Below are 16,446 nucleotides of genomic sequence, written 5' to 3'. Positions count from 1 at the left end.
AGTAGTCATGGCCACTGTTGTCCCATCTTGAGGTCAGATATTTGATCCTGCAGTGACCAGACTCTATGCTTGTGGTGATATGAATTACTAAATGACAGAAGGGTCAGAAGTCAAAGTACTGGGAACCATCCAAGCTAACCTACTTGCCATTTCATTCTCCATTGTATTGCTATGGACTTGAACCCAACAGAGCTCAATGATTTCATCTATTTCAAACAATGGCACTTACCTTGATTTCAAAGGGTCGCATGACTACCGACTAATACAGTCATAAGTCTTGTTATGTTATATCGAGTTATCTGAGCTGATGCTTATAAGAGTTTGTATCTTTGTTTAAAAACTTGCAAAGAAAGTTTCGATCCATTAGGAACATAAACATTTAGATTATAGCAAAATGGTTCACAAACCTGTCACAAGAAATTTTTCCTGCCGGTAAATGGGGTTGCTATCTATAAGGGAAACCTACTATTATTCAAACTAATATTAGATATATCAACGGTCCTAATTAAGAGCTAAAACGATTTATTTATTAAATTTTTTAAAAATATCTCAACATAACAATGTTCCAAATATCATGCTAGAAAAATGACTTATTATAATAAAGCATGTAATACACTGATTTGCAACAAGTATTTTTTGCCATTTATATAAAACTGAGTACTGAAAAATTCACGTCATAACTGAATCGAAAATATTTCGATGTCCACTAATTTTGATTAATTTATCCATCACCATATATTTGTAAAAAAAACTGAGACAAGCACTTCTAATCACGAGTCAAAATGCAACCCAACAAAGAACACCGGGTACCCCAAGCCATATGACACAATACACCGGCAGCTATTATTATTGTTGTTGTTACTTCCAGTACAATGTAAACAAGGAACACATATTGCACCCACCATAATTAACAAACACAATCACTGTAATTTATTTTTTAAATTATTACAACATTGTTGTTGTATCATTTAATGAAGAATGTTTTTTACAAAAAAATCTGCTTACTAAGGTGCTACTTGTTGTTGTTATCATTCACGTTGGAAATAATCCAGCATTTTAAAAACAAATACAGCTTCCCAGATGAATTTCTTAATATTTATACACCTCAGTTATTCACACTCCTCCCAGTTCCAATGGACAAACATTGTCTGTCCGTCATCACTTGGCATACACAAAACAACAACTATAGAATAATTTTGCAGGGTGGGGGGTCAAGCATAGCGAATTTACTTGACTTCCTTAACTTGCAAGCCTGGGGGAAGGGATTGCTTGATTTTCTCGGCCTTCTCTTTGTCTTGAACGACCAAGGTGTACAAGAAACGGGAGCAACGAATCTTGAATTTGGTGTTGCTGGGGTTCTTCTTTATTTTGACGGCACGAGCATCGGCACGACGGGCCTTGTTCAGGAAATCCTTAACTTCTTTGATTTCGCGGGGCATCTGTAAATTACCAAGAGGAGAGCAGCACATTAGTCATCGGGGGACATTTTGGTCGGTATTTTAATCCAAAACTTACATTGCAAAATTATTTTTGTAAAAAATTACGAGAAAACCAACCAATATTGATGTTTTCCACGTTTCGAAAGAAAGAGAAAAGGAAACACGAAGTTGGTTGCAGTTGACATTCAAGGCATTGCCATATGGAAATTTTAATAATTTCGAACATTCGAGGTTATTTGCAGCGCAACGTAATAACGTGTCATTTTACGTAGGCAGAATTTAGTTATTTTTGACAAAAAAAATATTTTTTTTAAATTTGATTTAATGTTTGTTTTATTATGTATGTAGATATTTATACACCTCAGTTAGATCCCATATGAGTAAGTTTCGTTGTCCAAACTAGAGTTAAGTAATCTCAATTCCTCAAAATTTAATATGAAAATAAATTTGTCTGTCAAATGTTTTATGGTTCAATTTATTTATTTATTTTTATATTCTTCTATGGAATAAGTTCAAAATAAAAATATCAATTTAGTAACGTAGATGTGCAGATTATATCAAAGTTTAAATTGTAATTTTCTTATCAAATGAAGGCGCAAATTAAAGGTGCTAATTTAATGTAGTTCAATTTAAAAAATTTATGCTATTTTTCAGGGACTGTAGATATCCTGCTCATTACACAATTTTTATCAATATAAGCTTGAAAAGATTTGCAAGTTTTATTGAACGGTAACAAAGGTGTTTTTTATGAATTTAACAATGCGTTTAGATAATATCTGTCATGCCATTGTGCAAACATAGAAGGTCGCACTCCTGATACAATACCTACGGTTAATTAAATGTGTATAATGATACTCTGAAGCTAGCAAATGCCGGCTTAACTCTAGTTTAGTAAAAACTATTCTATTTTTTCGAAATTTGTTCCAGAGGTAGTTCTTTTACCCTGATTCCGGGAAACTATTTTTTTCTTGGGGGATGGACACGGGACTCCAGATTTTTGACCCGAATGTCCGGGTTCAAGACCCCGACTATTTTTTATAAAACATCCAAAAAGTCGAAAGGGGGCCCATTTTGGGGGTCAACCAAATTGGAAAGTTATTAGCACAAATTGTAGCATTTTGGAAAGGTAAGAGTGTCAGCAATAATTTGGCGTCAGTTTGGTTGACCCCATAATGGGCCCTTTTTCGACATTTTGGGGTTTTTATAAAAAATCCGGGTCTAAAAAATCAATAATTTGACTATAACTTCGGAACCGCTTAAAAATTGCCCCATTAATCGTTGGATATGTATTTTCATAAGCTTTTAAATGATACCTATATTCTCTATATAGGGTAAGTGGATCCGAATCTTTAACCCAGATTTTCGGGTCAAAAATCGGGGGTCTCGGGTCCGTCCCTCAAGAAAAAATAGTTTCCGGGAATCAGGGTAAAATAACTACCTCTGGAAAAAAAATTGGAAAAAATCGAAGAGTTTTTACTAATGATTCCTTTTCAGAGTAAGTAGAGGTAAATAAGTGGAACGTCATTGTTGTTTTCACAATATCGTTATCCTAATACGATTACAATTATTTTTCATCACCAAAATCTATAAATATGAATTAGACAATTTTCAAAATTATTTTATTTTTTATTCAAAACAAAACATACAAAACCTGAATACATGTTTAACATTACAAGTCTGCAAAAAGAAAAATAGTATTCAGGTGATTGAAAACGTGCGATTCTCTGTTACATAAATTGTCAATTTAATTTGATTGTTTGCACGTTATTAAGTGTGTGTGTAGTTTATATCGCCAAAAACCAAGGATATTTTAAATAAATAAATAAAATTTAAATTAAATAAAATGTTAAATTATTTTTCACATTAAAGTACTCAATATAGGTCCCATTAAAAAATTCACATTTAATTTCTAAAACAATATACATATTTACATAACACAAAATGAACTACTTAAATATTCTTAAAATATATACAATAATTCGACCAAAAAAGTCTGTACTTGATCTAAATATAAATTTTATTCTCTTCACGTTTGTTTGAGTTTCTTTAAGTTGGAAAGTTTGAACGGCATTGATGTCTTCAGCGTAAAATGGCTGCTCATAAGAAGTTTTTGTATCCGCTGCATCTCCGCTTTGAATTTCTATTTTAGCATCTTTTGCGGCAAATCCACCTTGAAATTGGAATGAAAACGCCGACATCGTTTGCAACTCTTCAAATTCTATGTGTATGTATTGTGGTGAACCCTAAATTAGGGGGAAAACAAATGTAAATTAGCAAATGTTACTGTTTTCTGTAAAACGTTAGTTCTAGCTTAAAATTTCAAAAAAAAAATGGTACATGGACCACCAATATCTTACTTCATTCGAACTCCATGCTGTATCATCTTGTTCATCGTACAGAAATTGTTTGCCATGTTGTTTCGTATCTTTATTCAATACAGAACTGACACTAAAACAAAAGTATACAAATGCATATTAAATTGGTGAGAAATTTGTAGAAATATACCTAATTTACCTGCATTTAAACTTTTGTGTTGTTAATAGATTTTCCATGATGTTGATGTCTCAATTCTAATATTCACAAAGAAGAGCATATGAACTAGTTTATTATTGTGTGTCGCTGGGTTAAGGGGTTCACACGGTTAGTTGTTTTGTTTTTTACGATAGCATTACCAACATCAAAATATTACAGCTTTTAACCCTTTTGTAAAAATTGATCTAGGCATAGTGGTCATGGAATATTGGTTTTTCTCCACAAAATTTAATCCAAGATGCACTACACTCATTCGTAAACAACAGAGTATCCCGAGTCATTGCTTTCGTTTATTTTTTATCGAGTATTCCTTTGTGGCCTTCATATTCGTTTCGTTGGAACGTTTTTATTTTTGTTTCCAACGCTCTCATAATTCGCTCTTCATTCAGAGCACGAAGCCGATCGGCTAGCAGTCGGCTCGCAGCCGCCGCCGGCTTTTTTTATGTGATCTGAGCAGCTCTCATCGGCTCAAATGTCTTTTAATCTTATCGATTAATAAACATATAAAAATGCACATTATTGGACGATAATTTACATTGCGCACTCGTCTTCGAAGAAGAAGCAAATATATGTAGGCTATTTATATTAATTATACCCTACACCACATAGTGGTAAGGGTATTATGTCTTTGTGGATTTGTTTTTTTATTACAAAACCTTTGGCAATCTTTTGTAACTTACGAATTTTCATGGAGTGGCAACCACATTGTTTGCCAAAAATTCGTTGTGGTTTTGCTTGTTTAAGGAAAAGAATGCAAAATGTGTCAAAGGAATATAAAAAATTATTTTTCCGCTGACCAAAAGGGTCAAACAGTTTTGACTAAATCAGAATCCGATTCAGACGAATCTGTTGATACTGAAATCAATATTTCTCTATATGTAGATGTATCTCAATATGAAGATCTTTTTAAAAAGAAAAATGAATTTAAAAGTTTGGAAAAGGTTGTTGTAAATGAAGGTGGTATATCAATATGTTGGAAATATTTTGATGATTTCTATTTTAAAAAGAGGCATATACTTCAAAAACATAAATTTTGCAAATTGTGTTTGGATGAAAAGACCGATTTAAAACGGTAAGAATTTCTAATTTTTTCCATTCGCATGTATGTAATTGTTTATGATTTTAGTTTTGGAAAATCAACATCAACCACAATTTATATGAACTATCTACGGACTGTACCTAACTTGGACGTGAAATCTTTAAATAACCAAAAATGACACAAAATGCATTGAAATCCTCATCAAGTTGTAACAACAAAATGCTCGCCGGGTCGCCGAAATGTGCTGTTGCGATTTGCAACCGTTTAAAATTGTTGAAAGGCCAGGATTTAAGAAATTGATATCTTTCTTAAACCCAAAGGCTATATTCCCCACAGATAGGACAATAGCTACGACGGCTTTAAACGATGTTTATAACATATATTTGGCCCACGTAAAAACAATCCTTGAAGAGTCGCCCAAAAAATTTTACCCTTGTATTAGATGTGTGGTCAAATAAACATAAGCACTTGTCTTACATAAACAAAAAAGTGCGTTTCTGCCAAAATTTTCAAATGAAAATTGTAACGCTCAAGACAGAGATCTTTCCACGATCTCACACTGGAACAGTAGTTGTAGAAAAAATTGAAGAATCTAACCTGTTGGAAAAAAAACATATGTGCTGTATCAAATATTCAAAATATGGAGGAACAAAGCGATTTAGTAAAAATATTTACAGAGGTTGAAATAATTTTGGAGAGTTTGGATGGTTGCGAACAATTTCCACATGGAGATGACTATTTTACTGAACAGTTTGAAGCAACTTTAAACGTCAAGCAACACACCTCTTTGGAAAATTCCGTTACAACACGTTGGAACTCTCTGCTTGCAATGATCAAAGCTATACCAATAATATATCCACTATAAATGTAGCATTAGTTAAAGCTAAAAAGAATCTGTTAGTGATTGGGACGATGTAAAAGCAAATTATAACGGAATTTGGCACGTTTTTAAAAATTTTTGAGGACGCCATTTATTTTCAGGAATGCATTATGTCCTTATTGAAGAAAGAAGAAAAAAATCATCTTTTGAACTGACAATAAATTTATGCAATTTCGCTCTGCAAAACTTTACGAAACGATTTAAAGTATATAGAATGATTATGGATTGATTATGGCGCTTATGGACCCATGCCAAAAACTGACCTGTTTTAGATAAATATATACTACAGATACCCAAACAATCGCCAAACTCCTTGGAACTTGTGCATGATATTCTGTCTCCAATTTCCAAGGAGAGCTTGATTACGGAAGAAATTGAAAAATTAAAGGAAATCGATGACACATTACTAAATGAGCCATCAACGAGCACTAAACCAAATGCAAAAAAAAACAGGTATTATGTTTTAATGAATGTAAAGGTAAACTTAACTGACGTATATTTTACTTGCAGAAAATATCAGCTAGTCGCCAAAGAATGTTGGAATTTATGGGACCATCGCATTCTAATGTACAAAATAATGTAGAGTTAGAAATAAGAAAATATTTGGAAACGAAAGTCGAGCCGGTTGAGGCTCTAGATTGGTGGCGACAGAACAAACAAGTACGTTAAAGATTCACATTTTAAACTTGTTTGAAGCATGCTACGTTTTGACCATTTACTTTTTATAGATTTTTCCAAATGTTGCTACTGTAGCAAATATGTGCTTTGGAATTCCAGCCATCTTCTGAGCAAGCATTTTCATATGCCGGGAATTGTGTAAATGCAATGAGAAGCAGCCTGCACCCGACAACACTAAAGAAACAATTGTTTCTTCACGATAACAAGGCGGTCGTCGAACCATTTTTGTCGAATTAAAGTATTTTTATTATATTTTTTGAAGTGCTATAAGCAACAAATGTGCATATAAACTTATATTTTCATTTTTATTTTAAATCAAATGAATTGACAGTTATGAAATCAAACGAAATCTTTTTTCACGTTAAAGTGCTCGGCTTTAGCCGACTTTTAGCTGCCGCCGGCCGTATATTGCTTTAGCCGCTGCTGCCGATTTTCTTTCGACTGCAGCATGGTAGAAAAATACAGGTAACAGCAAGTGTTGTTGTACAACAATATTAACAACAACCACATACAAAAGTGTCAGAGTTATATGTCTAAAAATGTAAACAAAATAATTAATTTTCAACAAATTATTGTAATTTCAAAAATATACATTTTTGGAATTTGGATTATTAAATTGAAAATGCAGAAGAATACTTCTTAAAATATGTAAAATTAATTCTTTCACATCATTCCCCTGAATGTATAGTTGTTAGCTGTACGTCCAAATCTCTTAACACATCAAGCAATCGCTAGAAAATGGTGGAAAAGGCAACATCCCTTCCAAGTTGAAACCAACCAGCATACATACATAAAGTATTCTACATTTTGCAATTTTAGAAACATGAAATATACGAATTTATTATCTAACGTGGTCTCGCTGTTCCCCAACCCCCAAAAAGTTTCCGAACCATCACCATGAGCCTTTTGTTAAGTTCAACGTCGATTTTTTCTTTTATTAGGCAAAAAATATGTTCACATTGTCCTGCAGTGAAATCTCATATCAAAAAGGGTATACCTATTGTATATCAAGAAATGGAATTAAATCACAAAACGTCATATCGAGTTTAACACTATTATTACTATAGAGTCAAATCATCTGGGACTTGCTGCTACCTGTAATAATTATACCATGCCACTGCAGTCGACTTTTAGCCGCCGCCGACTTTTTTGTGCTTAGCCGCCGAGAATTTTACATCGGCTTCGCCCTCTGTCTTTATTGTAGAAAAGTTAAAGTGAATTTTGTTTTTTTCTTGATAAGTTAAGTATAAAACAATTATGATAAAAGCTATTTTAGTTTTTAACAATCATGGCAAACCGCGCCTCTCCAAATTTTATCAATATTTTGTAAGTTTTATCATTGATTTGTGCAAACCAATATTTACATTAGATTTTTAACATTGAACATCCCCCTCGCAGAATGAAGATATGCAGCAGCAAATAATCAAGGAAACATTCCAACTGGTATCAAAGCGAGATGATAATGTGTGCAATTTTTTGGAAGGTGGCAGGTTGGTGTCCAATTAGATTGTTGTTATTGTACATCTAATAACTTTACGTTTTGGTTTCTATATTTTCAGCTTGATTGGTGGTTCGGATTATAAGCTGATCTATCGCCATTATGCCACGCTGTACTTCGTGTTTTGTGTTGATTCCTCAGAAAGTGAACTGGGGATATTAGATCTCATTCAGGTGTTTGTTGAAACACTTGACAAATGTTTCGAGAATGTGTGTGAGTTGGACCTAATTTTTCACGCCGATGCCGTACATCATATCCTGGCCGAATTGGTCATGGGCGGTATGGTTCTACAGACAAATATGTCCGACATAATGGCTCGGATTGAGGAACAGAATAAGTTAGTTAAACAGGAGGCTGGCATATCAGCGGCGCCCGCTCGTGCCGTTAGTGCGGTTAAAAGTATGAACATTCCCCAGCAAATCAAAGATATTAAACTGCCCGATTTGCCTCAAGCCATTAAAGACTTAAAATTCTGACCAGGGCAAACCACAAACGTCAATAACAGTTCCACATTTGTTGATAGTTTTGTTTTGCAACGTCTCACTTCACCGACATCCAACATAAACCCAACCACAGCGCTAAGTTCTCTGGCTGCGTATGCGTTAAACCCAAACAACAACAATGGTAACAACAGCAGTACAAATAATAATTCATTAAAGTTTGCCAATAAGAATCTTTATACATCTTCAGTAACGCAATTTCTCAATCAATCCATCTATGAGCCCATTGAAGATGACGACTTCATTAGTTCATTTCCTTCGGCCGACGCAATTGCTTCCGCCTTCAACTATGACTACTATCAATCACAGTCATCCATGGATCCCGAAAATTGCAACGCCTTTGAGTCGAGTAATCGCAGCGGTGCCCCCAAACATTTGGCCGATGTTGCCGAAGCTCATGAGCAAAGTTTGAAATTGTTTCGTGAATCTTTCGATTTGTCTGCTACATCTAGGGAGCAACAAAACATAGGTGAGAGTCATGATCCCAAAAAGAAACATAAGAAATCAAAAAAGGCCAAATAAATAATTCGAATTTTAGTTAGTTTTTTGTATATATAAATAAAGAAGATTGTGTATTTGGAATTGGAAATTTCCAGTCGGTGAGAGAGAATCTTAGGCAAAAGTATAGTATATGCAACAGCTCGCAGTATACAATATCTGCTTAGCAAAATAACAAGAACGTCACTTCTTTATCATACTTATATATTTTATTCCTCTTGAAAAAAACTATGTATATTTTTATTTAATAATAAAATTAAGTTTATTATGTTAATGGTAGAAGAGTTTCCAAAACGTTTTATTTTTGTTTGTATAGGTTTAAATATTGTTATTTTTTGTGTAAAGGCAAATTTGAGATATTGTTATGTTGGGATTTGGAGTTACATTTCGAAAAAGGAAAGGCCCTAAAAACAATCTAGTTTTTTTTGTTAACAGCTTACTGAGAAAGGGTTGCACCTGCAGTGGGGTGGAATAAAGGACTTAAATTACATTATTCTGTTCTATCACACTTGAGCTAATCTGCCACACTTTCTCTCGCCAAGGGAAAGTATTTGGTTCAAAGTAGGAGAGTTCACCAAGCTTTTATTTCAATAGAAGTTCAACCCTTCTGATGTGCTAATAGCTAAAGATTTTTTCTAAGCATTACACAGCTGCAGCCTTTTAATTGAATACCTAACATGCAGTAGAGGCAGCGGAACTAGGAAATGATCATGGTTAGCTTCAGCCGTCCAACCCTAATGGCACCAAATTCAGAAAATGAACATCAAATATCAACATTGGATTTCTGGAAAAAGTATAATAAGTCACTGTGAGAAGAACTACACCGTATCAGGTCTCTTTTCACCGACGAGATACCATAAAATTTTTTGAATCGGAACGTCGGCATCAGACAAAATTCCAAGATTAATTAAACAAATTACGTGAGTTGAATTCTCAAAGTTCCCAACCTAATTATAGGCAGTCACATTGTTCGCGAAGTATTTGAAATTGGACCGCAAGATCCTGCTACTGAAACCAAGTATGGTAACAAAAGGAAACCACGCGTCCAAAAGCCAAGACTCTTGGGTCATTATATTTTCCCATAATCTAGGATAGATTTCGCCATTTTTCCTTCGAAAAACAGATTTACCCTTTGCTTTTTTAGGTAAATTTTCGATCTTCAGATTTTCAACATCTCTTCCGAACTCTGTCAGAATTTAATGGAAAATTGTAGTTGTACGAAATTCGGACAAACACGGATAATTCCTTTGATAGATTTATTCGAATTAGTCACCTTTGGCACGAATTATGACCTTAAAACGGCCAATTAAACCGTCACACGCTGCCTGAATGTTGCTCTGCGGTGTTTTGGGCCATTCTCGGCAAAGCGCTTGCTTGAGGTGATCGACACTTTGTGCGCTAAAAATTTAATCATTCTTGGGTGGCGCGTGCTGAGTCCTGTTGGAATGTCCAAGGTCTGCGGCCAAAATGTTTGCGTGCCCAAGGCTTTAATACACCATCCAGAATATTTTCGCGATAATATTCGGCATTTTTTCTGATGCCACGGTCGATTAATATGAGCGGAGAGCGATCATCGGCTGTTATGGCTGCCCACACCATCACACGTCCGGCTCTTGAGTTCTGGTGGCCAACCGAAGGTGCACATTTTCAGCTGACCTCTTTGGCAAGTAAACATTTCATCATTTTGTTTGTTTACAAACTGCTGGACAACGAATGTTTTCTCATCGGAGAAAACTAAATTCGGCAGTTCACCACTTTCGGCCAATTAAAATCAAATTAGTTGGATTCTCCAACTGCCGGCAAAAATCGATAAATTTCAAACGCCAAATTTTCATAAAAATTGAAAGTAAAGTTAAAAAACATTTATTCTATTGGCAAGTCAAAGTAGCCGCTATCTTTGTTTTCACCGCTAGATTACCGACAGATTTCGTTAAGTAGTGAAATTAAAAGCAATTGAAATATTGTTGTATCCGATAATTGTTTTTAATTCGACTTTAACTATTTAAAGATCGGTACTACGGACTATATTAACAATTATGTGGTCTTCATCTGTTATGCTTAATCGAAAAACGATAACACCGAATTACCTCCCCATCCCTACTTAAGACATAAGAAGCGCTTTTATTGTAAAATTGTAATATTGAATCACTTTCCATGCCACATTTTAATGTCCAAATTGTTCATTTCTTTCCTTTAACATAAAAAAGGCAAACCAGTCCAAAGCGGAATAAATTGAAACCAACCACTCCCCATTTAGAGAAGAAGAAAAATAATAAACAGGAAAAAAATCGTTCAACGCCCTAAAAATCCAAAAATACATGCTGATGATGGTGAACTAAAGGTACCAGGAAAGGTGTGGCAGGCAGCGCTGCCGGCAGAATTCAAACAAAAACCCACGTTCAGCTAAAATAACAAGCAGTAACTTGTGTTTATGTGTGTGTGTTTCCATACAAAGACCCTTCACTGTGGCATACCACCACCACCAACACTCCTCACCTTGCCTTACATTAGGCTATCGGACTAAAACTCAATACTGTTCGGATCTGTAGCTTTAAACTACTATGTCATGTGAAATGAAATTTTTGTTGTGTGCGTTCAACCGGGCCAACACAGTGAACATTCCGGCAGACACGCCAAATATCCGTTTATTTTATAAATTACAGCGCCAACAACAACAACAACAGCAGCAGAGGCAGCAAAGAACATTTAGCTGGGATGACGAAAAAAAGGGGGCGTAACATGGCAAACGGCTTTGCTCGTTACACAGTGTAGTGTGGAGTGTTTGCTGCTGGTAAATTTTGTAGGCATTCTATGATTTTTAGTATTGATACGAAATTCAACTATTTTCATCATGTTTTGAATTTGATTGAGAAGTAGTTATTTACCTACATATACTTGTATAAGTCTATACAGGGACCATTCCCACGAACAGGCAATTGGAAATTGGAACTTAAAAAACGTTTTCAATAAAGTAGAGTCTTACATTACATTTTAAATCAAGATATATTAGGAATTAGTAGGATTCTTTACAGATGGTGATCCTTTGAACACATGTTGTACAATATCAAGAGATCTTTTGCACGTCCCGTACAATTCTTGGGCGATTTGTTTAAAATGAAACAACATTTCCAACTTTTCTGTTCAGACACATGTGTACTTAGCAAAACTATGTTTCAAACAAAATAATCAGTGTTTGTCTTTACTTTCTTGATGCGAAGCAAGGCAAATTTTGCGGAACAAACTTGAGAAAACACTTATATTTTTTATTAAACACCACCCGCAATAATTATCTAATAAAATCCACTGGTAACTCTTGGAGCAAGTATTCTAAAATTCTTATTCCCAAAGGAATATTCAGTGAAGATATCTTCCAACTATCAAAATAATGTACTTTGAAATGGCATACTTAATTAGTGATCCAAGCCTGTCATATTTTCTACTAAAACAATAAAAGGCTCAACGATTTGGAAAAAAAGAATGGACATTGAGACCATACTAGGGAGCAACTTGCACACATGTCTACATAAAGGGCAAATATATTGATGGCAGCTCGTACTGCTGTGCTCGTTTTGACTACTCTCAATCGCCTCTAAGTCCAGTCTACAAAAAGAATGCAACCTGTACGAGTTGGAGACTGGAGTTTTGGTTTGGAGGTTTGGGTGGATAGCGAATTAGGTGCAGCGTGTCATGTGTACATGTGCCACAAGCTGGGCAGATGTTCTGCACATCGCTGTCCGAGCCCAATAGTAATTGAAGCGGCACCATCTGGATCTTAACTGTGCCAAAACTACTCCGGTTTGTCGGGGCAGCTATCGCTCTTCAGCTGAGATAGGAGGGGAATGTTCTCCTAGTACAGTTTTCACTCTACATTCTTCCATGACTTCTGAGACTGCGATGGAGTGAATACTAGAATACATGTTCGTGTCTGCAATAATTTGTCGGAATGCTTGCTGCAGTCTTGTAACACTACCATTGCGTTTCGTCCCACTAATTTTCTTCCATATGCCATTGCTTTGTAAAGGGACTAAGGTCGAACATAGCATAGCCTCAAGGACACGGAACTAAACCTAATATTCGTTAAAGCACCCAGGTATTAGCAAAGTTCCGTAAGAATACTGTTGGTACCCTTACTGCAAACCTACTACACTCACATAACACACCGGCGTTAAGGAGTCTCTTTGCATGCGTATTGGAATTTCGTGCGATTAGAAGCACTTTCTTCTTTACCTAAACAAATTATTTGATTTAAAACATATTACATTTTTCCATGAAGCGTATAGGAGACGTAGTTGGGCACCCTTAACTTTATTTCCTGTTCGCTTTTCTTTTATATTGAATTTATGACAAAAATAGATTAATTATTAAATTAAAAGTAAACAACTGACTTGGTTTACTTGGGGTCTTCTCACCATATTGACTGATGACACACCCCTCTATAACATTATCAAAGTTCAAGGTGTGGGCGTTTCGTCTAAATATAAATGCATGTTTCAATCATATCTTTCATACCGAAATAAAAAATCATAAAGTTTTTAAGTACCATTCCCCAGAGATGTATATATTTCCGATGTAATTTTAACCAGAAATAGTTTGGGGGATTCAATTGATCAAAGACTTACTTAACAATCTCGATCTTTTCTTATCCCTTCCTCAGAAGCAGACCCTTAACAAATCAAATAAGCTTTATATATTTCATTTTTAAACCTCATACATAATAACAAGTGTTTATTATGGACAATTCAAAATAATACTTTACGAGTGCAAATTTACAACTTACATTTAATTGTTTAAATTAATTTAAATGCTAAAACAATAAAATACTCTAAAAAATAGCAATTTACGAACCTGCATCGTATATTTTCCAGCATATTATGATTTTTTCTTTTTTTTTTAAGTTACGTTTAAAGTCCTGACTTGACTCTTACTTTCTAATGAAAGAAAAAACTAAACAATACTATTTTGTACAAACATGACATTTCGATTATGACGCACTTTCCCATTTGTGTTCTTTCGCTGATCATCTTATCCTGGTGTGGGAGTTCATATGTTTTTTCAAGTGATCACTTCGCATAAAACGTTTTTCACATTCATTGCAGGCATACGGTTTCTCACCTGTATGGGTACGTATATGTCGCTTTAGTTCATCGGGTCGTTTGAACTTTTTGGGACATTGATTACAAGCATGTGGTCTATCATCATCTACATGTGGTGGGGATTCCTTTACAGTTTGTTTAATTTTCGGCAAGTCTAAGTGAGATTTAGATTTTGGTGGCATTGGTATAGGAGTAAATGCTTTAACACTGCTGGGCATAGGTATTAATGGTGGCAAATTAGCTTCTGGCATAATTGCATCATCGTCTGGATCTTCATTAATTTTTTCCTCCGATTTAAGATTTAATTTTGGATATGGCTTTGTCGTGCTATAACTAGAAGTATTTTCAGATGATCTCTGCAAATTATAAATATGACCAACAATATTATCATGTCGTCCAACTAAACCGGGCTGAACGTTTTGAATTCCGTTTCTCTGGGATAATTCCTCAAGTTTGGCGATTAGTATTTTGGGTTTCTCTTCTACTGTTTCAGATTCGATTTTTTCTTCCTTAACTACTACCCCATCGCTTGATTGCATCTGACATTCGGATCCAATATTTTTATTTAAAGTCTGTTGGATTTTTTCTCCAAAATCTTCCTTTATGTCAATTTGCTTATCGAATATAACTTCGCGGGCCATGAGCGCTGGTGTTTTACATAAACCGCCGGTGGGTGCGAGTTTACAATGCTGTTCTCTTAGAAATTGCGTTGGGGAGTATGGAATAAGTTTGGGCATTTTAGGTGTCGTTGCTAAAGGCAAAACAGTAGATCCCTCTCCGCCCAACAAACCCAATAGCTGTTTTGTGTGTGTTGCCAAATGTTTTGTCAGATGATCACTTCGGGAGAATTTCTTACCGCACGTAACACATTCGAATGGTTTCTCACCCGTATGTGTGCGTATGTGACGATTAAGTTCGTCGGACCGGGTAAATCCTTTTCCGCAATCTTTACATACAAACGGTTTAATGCCCGTGTGCCATGTCAAGTGTGAACGAAGATGTGAACTCTTGCCATAACTTTTTGTACAATTTTCATATGGACACTCGTAACGTTTCTTGGGATTAGCTGGGTTTGGTGTCGGCATTAGCTTGGCGGTGGGCGTCAATCGTATTATTGGAGATGTTCCACTAGGTCTGAGGGGTGTACTGGGCGACAATGACTTATTATCATCGCTGCTGACATTCATGTCATAGAAACCATCGTTTATCTCAATGGCTGGCTCATTTTTTATTTGTACTTTTCTGTGGAAGGAAACTTTGGCGGCATCTGTATTTTTGCAGTCAATTGGACTGCTGCCGTTACTCCCAGTTTCGTTGAAGTTTGAATTGCTGTTACTATGGTCCCCATAATTACCACTCCCATATTCAGTGTTTTCATCATCATCCAACACACCCTGTTCTACTTTAATGGAGACGCTGGGCATTATAGTTGGAGTGGGTGTGGGCGTGTCACTCAAGGCAGCCATTTCAATATCAACTGCAAGCAAAGGCAATAAATTAAATTTCTATATTTACACAAACGCAAACAACGCCAGCCACCTCTACTTATATAGCTGACTGGATGGCTGGACACTTACTTCATTTATATGGGTTTGGATTAATGACTATTCAAAATATATTTTTACGCCTTCGTTTTTGTTTTTAGGTGGGCGTTCCTAGCTCGAACAACCAAGTATAAACTGCACACAAATACAACAGAACTTTTCTTTCTTGTTTTCCTTTTGGATTTCAAATAGAAATCGTAAAAATAACTATTAATGCTTTCAGTTGTTTGTGATTTAAAAAACTAACTAATACGCGTAAGTTCCTTTTATTTATTATTGTTATTTGTGATGATTAAATATTTTTTGTTTTCACTTCGAACAACGACTGCGGCGCGACGTCTAACACTCTCGGCAGTTTTTCCAATTCTGTTTTTTCTTTTCATCAAATTGCCAGAAGAACCTATTTAAAAAGCGTGTCTACTGTCAAAACAGCGGTAGAACAGCTGACTGCAAAATTAGATGCCGATGAGGTGAAATTTGAAGCCGCCAAAAACAAAATATTTCACATTATGTTCGACTTTTTAATATATTTAGTCGGAGATTCAGATTTGTAACACCTCGAAATATCCATATATTATATACTATATGTCAGTCCGTCGGTCTGTCGATCCACCTAACTGTCTGTGAAAACCACTCTAACTTCCGAACGAACTGAATTTGTTTGATACAATTTTACTCAAATGTATTATAGGTCCGTAGCTTGGTAGAAGAACACAGGTAGATGCATCCATGGATGCATTAACGC

At 35.3% G+C, this 16,446-nt stretch overlaps 4 protein-coding genes across 5 annotated transcripts; 1 reads left to right on the top strand and 3 right to left on the bottom strand.

The window, feature by feature from the left end:
• Positions 1 to 929: 929 nt before the first annotated feature.
• Positions 930 to 1,650, bottom strand: LOC101893811 (large ribosomal subunit protein eL38). Its single transcript, XM_005183333.4, has 2 exons — positions 1,516 to 1,650; positions 930 to 1,439 (listed from the first exon to the last, which is right to left on the bottom strand). Exon 2 carries the CDS (start codon positions 1,437 to 1,439, stop codon positions 1,227 to 1,229), a length of 213 nt encoding a protein of 70 aa, XP_005183390.1. The 5' UTR covers positions 1,516 to 1,650; the 3' UTR covers positions 930 to 1,226.
• Positions 1,651 to 3,321: 1,671 nt separating this feature from the next.
• On the bottom strand, positions 3,322 to 4,243 carry LOC101894594 (nuclear receptor 2C2-associated protein). Its single transcript, XM_005183338.4, has 3 exons — positions 3,954 to 4,243; positions 3,797 to 3,887; positions 3,322 to 3,682 (listed from the first exon to the last, which is right to left on the bottom strand). The coding sequence occupies exons 1-3, from the start codon at positions 3,989 to 3,991 to the stop codon at positions 3,386 to 3,388; spliced, it is 426 nt and encodes a 141-aa protein (XP_005183395.1). The 5' UTR covers positions 3,992 to 4,243; the 3' UTR covers positions 3,322 to 3,385.
• Positions 4,244 to 7,735: 3,492 nt separating this feature from the next.
• On the top strand, positions 7,736 to 9,346 carry LOC101893589 (AP-3 complex subunit sigma-1). Of its 2 annotated transcripts, XR_002194577.2 has the most exons (4): positions 7,736 to 7,894; positions 7,967 to 8,058; positions 8,128 to 8,690; positions 8,757 to 9,346. XR_002194577.2 is itself a non-coding variant. In XM_005183332.4 (3 exons), the coding sequence occupies exons 1-3, from the start codon at positions 7,826 to 7,828 to the stop codon at positions 8,540 to 8,542; spliced, it is 576 nt and encodes a 191-aa protein (XP_005183389.1). In that variant the 5' UTR covers positions 7,736 to 7,825; the 3' UTR covers positions 8,543 to 9,346. The 2 variants fall into 2 exon arrangements, 1 of the variants encoding a protein (XP_005183389.1); XM_005183332.4 differs by having other exon boundaries at positions 8,128 to 9,346.
• A 4,477-nt stretch (positions 9,347 to 13,823) lies between these two features.
• LOC131803779 (zinc finger protein 236-like) lies at positions 13,824 to 16,055 on the bottom strand. Its single transcript, XM_059125470.1, has 2 exons — positions 15,735 to 16,055; positions 13,824 to 15,634 (listed from the first exon to the last, which is right to left on the bottom strand). Exon 2 carries the CDS (start codon positions 15,621 to 15,623, stop codon positions 14,082 to 14,084), a length of 1,542 nt encoding a protein of 513 aa, XP_058981453.1. The 5' UTR covers positions 15,624 to 15,634; positions 15,735 to 16,055; the 3' UTR covers positions 13,824 to 14,081.
• Positions 16,056 to 16,446: the final 391 nt, after the last annotated feature.

This window comes from Musca domestica, unplaced genomic scaffold (genome assembly GCF_030504385.1).
Source record: "Musca domestica strain aabys unplaced genomic scaffold, Musca_domestica.polishedcontigs.V.1.1 10, whole genome shotgun sequence".
Taxonomy (NCBI): Eukaryota; Metazoa; Arthropoda; class Insecta; order Diptera; family Muscidae; genus Musca; species Musca domestica.
This window is presented reverse-complemented; position numbering and strand designations above follow the sequence as displayed.